This window comes from Erigeron canadensis, chromosome 3, assembly GCF_010389155.1.
Source record: "Erigeron canadensis isolate Cc75 chromosome 3, C_canadensis_v1, whole genome shotgun sequence".
Classification (NCBI taxonomy): Eukaryota; Viridiplantae; Streptophyta; class Magnoliopsida; order Asterales; family Asteraceae; genus Erigeron; species Erigeron canadensis.
Window position 1 is genome coordinate 13871768 of NC_057763.1, and position 6307 is coordinate 13878074.

The 6307-nt window shown below is 35.7% G+C and overlaps 1 protein-coding gene across 1 annotated transcript; it reads right to left on the reverse strand.

Moving 5' to 3' along the window:
* Window positions 1–255: 255 nt before the first annotated feature.
* Window positions 256–1215, reverse strand: LOC122591528. Its single transcript, XM_043763792.1, has 2 exons — window positions 692–1215; window positions 256–622 (listed from the first exon to the last, which is right to left on the reverse strand). The coding sequence occupies exons 1-2, from the start codon at window positions 1213–1215 to the stop codon at window positions 256–258; spliced, it is 891 nt and encodes a 296-aa protein (XP_043619727.1).
* Between the last annotated feature and the right edge of the window lie 5092 nt (window positions 1216–6307).

Consider the following 6307-nt stretch of genomic DNA (forward strand, 5'->3'; position numbering starts at 1 on the left):
CCTTTCGTTCATTATAACCTCAGTGTAACCACTTTTGTTACCAATTCTAACTATCGTAACCTTTCTTATTCTTATCCTTTACAAATCCTTTTTAACTGGATAAAGTATTTAGTATCTAAGACATAATTCCTTAGATGTGAGATTTTCGTTATTTAAGTGAATTTTGGATTATTTAGAAGAGACGTACCCATATCGAAGATAGGGTCCTCATAGTCGTCACCATCGGTTATCATTAACACTTCCTCGTGTTCTGGTTCAGTCCTCGTGTTGTTGTTCATTCTCATGGTCTAAAAACATTGGACAATTCCTTCTGAAATGTCCCTTTTCTCCATAGTTGAAACAACTACTATTGTTGCCCCAAGCTACTTCTCTACACTCCCTGGTATGATGACGTTTGCATATGTTGCAGAAAGGCTTGGTTCCAAGATTGAATGAGTTACTACTTTGTCTGACATAGTATGCTTTAATTACACTTGGTTCCTTGTATAGGTGTTGTTCATAACTTCTCTCTTGATTCTCGTCCAACTTCCTCTTATTATCATTGCTTTTTATCTCTGCAATCTTTGTCGCTCCATTGTGACGAATCACCTGATCCATGAGATCATGAGCTAAACTAATGGCACTTGAAAGTGTAATTGGCTTTGATGCAGTCACATTCCCTTGGATAGACTATGGAAGTCCCCAAATGTACCTCTTAAGTCGTTTGTACTCAGGAGTGACCATTGTTGGGCACAATACTGACAACTCATAAAATCTCCTAGTATATTCAGCCACATTATTCCCTTTTACTACCAGATACCAGAACTCTATCTCTAGCTTCTGAATCTCGTTCCTTGGGCAATACTCTCCCTTCATCATTTCCTTGACTTCTTCCCACGGTGATGCATTAGCTGCGTCTATTCCTATAGAATTAACATATCCACTCCACCATGATAGAGCACCACCAAGAAGTGTGCCGGTGGCATACTTGACTCGGTTGCCGTCAGTGCATTCACATAATCGGAATACTGATTCCGTTTTCTCAAACCATTGCAACAAACCTACTGCCCCTTCAGTACCATTGAAGAATATCGGTTTGCAATACATGAAATCCTTGTAAGAACCTGCTCTACTAGAGTTTCCTTTCGTAGTTTTGCTAGTATTCTTGCTTGCTTCCATGGCAAGAATTTCAGCGACTTGTTCATGTATGAGTGCATCTAATTCACCGTGTGTCATTATTATAGTTTCTTCCTCTTCAGCTATGGGTTTAAGATTTGCTCGTTTTGATTTCCTAGTTTCCTTAGAATTTACTCTCTTTGTTCTTTTAGTGTATCCCCTTTCTTAGGAGGTGCCATGATTTCCAATATCGTAATAATAAATTAATGAGATGTAGATCACATAACATCCTCACATAATAGTAAGATGGAAACCAACACAACATAATATGCATAAAATACTTGATACATTGTTTATGAAAGAACGGTCAGGGTTAACTCATACATTTTCAAAGTTAGAGTCAGATTCAGATTCAGATTATGAACCTTAGTGCTAATATTTTTGTTTTTGTAATTATTATAAGATAAATATGAATGTATTTGTTACATTATATTTATGATATAATATTATTGTTGTAAGTTAAAATAGATAAAGATTATAAGATAAATATTAATGTAATTGTTGCATTATATTTATGATATAGTATTATTTATTTTAATTTCTTTTATGTATTTATACTATTTTATTATGTCTTGACTTATGAATTTATGTTCTTTATCTTTGTATATGTGAATTATTTGAATTGCAGATAAGCTTCAACAGATAGTTGCATTGGACGATCTTGATGTTGAAGATGACTTAGATAATATCAATGGTGAAGATATGGACGAAGGAGAGTTCATTACTTCAGAAGCTGATAGAAAAAGGTTGCTTGATATACCGTATGACTTTGATCGCGTCTTTAATGAAGATGAAGTCATTCAAGTTGAACCGATAGTTGAAGTAGAACATCTCAATCTTAATCAAATCAGACATAGTTCAGATGAACCTAGGAACACAGTAAGTTTGAGATTTGTTGTATCTGCAAACATAATCGATGAAGAACATTACAATATTTTTGAGTTATACTAGAATATTGATGCTACACAAGAGATTGATCTTAGAAGATTCAATATACCTCCGGTGCAGCAAGACCCTGAGTTTATTATTGATAAAAGGGTTCCAGTGGTTGTAACTCGTGATGGTTTTCATGTGGATGCAAATTTCAAACCATCAATGTTTTGGGAATTTATCTCAGACAAGGATGCACCCAAGTACTTCTCAGTGATACAAAGTTGGTTTTATGATCACAGAATCAAATTGTTTATTATCAAGAGAAAGGAGGGATGCCAGTACATGTCGATGAGTCAAAGACATTTCTACTCTCTCAGTGATTCTGAAGCCAAAAGAGAGGTTGATTAAGCCAACACCTTTGAAGAAGATTAAGAATCAAGATGGCAAATATCGTTTTGAATAGCGAAGGATTAAATGTGTTAAGAAGGTTCCCGCTATCAGATGGGATCAAGATATGTTGACGACGATGACATTTTGGCAGATAGATATCAAGTCAGGCGAAGCACAGAAGTTTGTTGATGATTCAAATAAACAAATGTTGCTACGCATGTATGATCCCATGCAGGTTGTCAACTTTTCAAAAGGTGATCAGAGAAGACTTTTGGATACACCTTGTTCAGCAGTGGAATTTTGGAAAGTTGAAGAAAGGCGCTATCGCACAAGTGACTTTTGTATGATCCCGCTAGTTCGTTTATGTTTTAGGAACTATGTGAAGTCCCTCACTTGATGGTATAACCCACAAGTGTAGAATACAACAAGTCAAGAAAGCACTAGATAGGACTAGTATGAATGAGACAAGTCAAGTAAGCACTAGATTGGACTACTATTACAATAGATATAAATGCAAGAATATATATAAAGTAATACGTACTTAAGCAATATAAAGATAAGCAAGTAAAGTGAATGATGAGACACAATGTAATTTTTCAAATGTATGTTATTTATTGATGTTAAATAAAATACAAGGTTGTTGCGGAACAAGATATTACAAAGTAAGTATCTAAACAACCTATGAAGTACAAGTGATCTAATATTGCTAAATAAACTCCTTGAGTGAAATACTTAAAGTTGTGAAGTATAACTGTTTAGATCGAGAGTATTTGAGCAAAAGCACCAAATTGCAAAAGTGTAATTTGGACGAAGGAAATGACTTTGTATTTATAGGCAAAAAGAATAAATATAATATTATTTTTGCCATACAAATATGTGATTTCACCTACACAAGATGTACAACGAGAACAAGATATAACAAGATATAAAATAGGTTAACAATAAACACAAGTATATAAAGTAACCCGACTGGCAAGTGGTTCGAATCTAGATAAAGACTAGTTATGAACCACGATCCAGATATGGATATGGACAATAAAGAACAAGTGCTTGAAACTATATAAATACTAATTATATTCAAGTATTATGGCAATGAGTCGAGATGTATTTTTCAATGTATTTTATTTATTTCTATAAACAAAATACAAGAGTTGTTGCGGAACAAAGATAATCACACTTGTGAAAATATATAAACAACCTTAGAAATACAAATGATCTATGCGACAAGGAATTACTCGTAAGAATACTTAGAGTAATATCACACGTTGCAATTGCCAAAGTTCCTAGCTGCTTTGCATGTGTGAGAAGTCTTATATTTATAGGCAAATATGTTTGATGACATGGCAATCTGCCGTACAAATATGGTTGGGAACATTTATGGATTTGTTGGACAAATCCATAACATGTTTGTTTAAGGTAAAGTATGTAAGTTTCTTTGATGTGACTTGACATACTTTATTCCCAAACTTTTGCCAAAACTATCCCAATCCCAGGTTTAAAGTTATTAACCGGGTAAAGGTAGTTAAAGGCTGCAAAAAGACTTTCCTCGTAATCAGTGAAAAAGTGTTGTAAATAATTTTTCACTGAGAGCCTTCAGATCTTCAACCAGGTAAGATCCTCTCTGAGCTCTGCTTCTGAGATGATCTTCTTCTTCAGTCTTCAGTCTTTGACTTCAGTCTGAACGTTTTCAGATATGTTGATCTTGATCTGAGGTGAGGCTTTAGAAGAACTAATTCTGAAGGACGTCTCAGAACTTCTGTACAAGTATTTCTTCTGAGCTTCAATATTTCTGAACAAATTATACTTAGTCGATTTTCGACCTAACAAAATATGATTACATGCATTTAAGGAATTTACTTTAATTCCTTAAATGCATTGGTTAAAGTACAAGAATAAAGTCACTTGATAGTGACTTGTCTTTACATGCGTGTAAGGCTTTTAACAAAGGACAAATGGATTATCCGTGTAAAGGCATGTAAAGGAATAAAGTCAATTCCTCGTAATCAGTGTTCAGACTTGTAAGGTCTAGAATACTGTCAAGAACTCCAGTTAGGAGATCTGGTAAGTCTGCCAGTAAGCTCCGCTATATGTCAGACTTCTTTCTTCAAACTTCAGTATTTGACTTCAGTGAGAATGTTCTTCAGTGGAAAGATCTTGACTGGAGTGAAGTCCAGTGAACAAATCTGGTGGAATCCAGATTCCTGTACAAGTAAGTAGTTCACTGGTCTTCACATAATTTCTGGACAAATCTTCAGAGGGCTCCAGTAGTCACGTCTAGAGAGAGTCCAGTAAATCTGGACCAAACAAATTCCCCCTATTTGTTTAGAAATTATGCAAGGATTTTCAAGCTTTTATCTATACAAGTTTGTGCTTGAAAAATCCATGAAAATTTGACTAAATCTAATTTGAATTACTGGGAGCCACTTTATAGATCATCAGTGTTCCCAGTTTATACAATTTAATTTCTAGACTTAATCTGGATAAGTACTTGTGAAAAATAAGAATTGCAACTTATATTTATAGACATCAACTGGTGGAAAGTTACAATTTTATTAACATAAAAAAAAATTCAAGTACAATATCAGATTCAGACCCTTCTCTTTTCAGCATGCCCAGATGGCTCTTCTGTGGCCTTCCTCTTTGAACCTGGAGATGATGATGTAGTTAGTGTAGTCCTTAAGCCCAGCTTCATCTCCATCAGTTCTTTCCTCATCCATTCCTTGCCAATCTTCTTCATAAAATACTTGACATCCTGGGAAACATCTTTACCTCTGTAGGAAAGGCCAATCTCTCTAAGTTCTTACCATCCAAATGCCCTGATTGACATATCTTTTCTTTCATCAGTAAAGTTCCCTTCTCTGAAGAATTTGACATGGAACTTTGAGAAATTATCATGATTTTCTGCTAGATGGATCTCAGCACCCAGTATTGGTCGGACATCAGCTCTGAATTGTGACAAATGCTCGTACTTTTCTTTTGTCTGAGCCTTCTTTACCATATCATCCACTTCCCTGGACACCTTTCTTTGCTCAGCAGCTTGTTGAAAATTTTCGTTGTTAATTCTTTCTGAAGTGTTGAAGGGAATGAAGGTGCTAAAATTTGCATCTCTGACAGCTTTTGATTTTCTGGCTGGTGCCTTGGGCAAACCTTTGATCTTTTTTCTATATTCATTCTCCAGAGCAGTAGCATTACTCCTTACTTGATTCTGGAGATCTTTCAATTCTTCTCTTCTCTGGGCAATGAGATCCAGTATGCTTACACCATAGATTTCAGAATCATAAACTTGTTCATCTTGAGAATACACGGATCGAATATAGACATCATCCAAGGCATCCAAACATTTCTTAAGCCTGGGATCATCCTTCATCTTTTTATAAACTTCAATTTGAATGCCCAACCTGCCAGCGTTATAAGAATCCAGAGTCCCATGCCTGGCCATATCTAACTGGTGAGCAATCAAGTCATCCTTCATATTTTTCTTGAAAATTTCATCATGATGCACTCTTGCTCCAGTCTTTTTGCCTTGGCCTCATCAGCAGATACATATTCTTCTTCTGCTTCTCCAGTTACTTAACCAGACACCACTTGCTTTCTTTTGATTTTTTTCATTGTGGTTCGGATGTCTGGAACTCTTCAAACACTGGCTCACTGGCATCAGTACCAGCAGCCTCTTCTTCATATTAACCACTGGCATCAGTACCAGTGACATCTTTTCCAATCACCTTCTTCCAGACTTCAATTTTCTTTTGAAGATCACCAGCACTTTCCCCCTTGGAAGCATCTCCAGACTAAAGATGATTCCACACCTGGTCCAGCTTATGTCTGTCAGCAGAATCAAAGGTTCTACCAGACACTAGAGCAGTATTGTTCACAGTTTTCCTCAACTGCA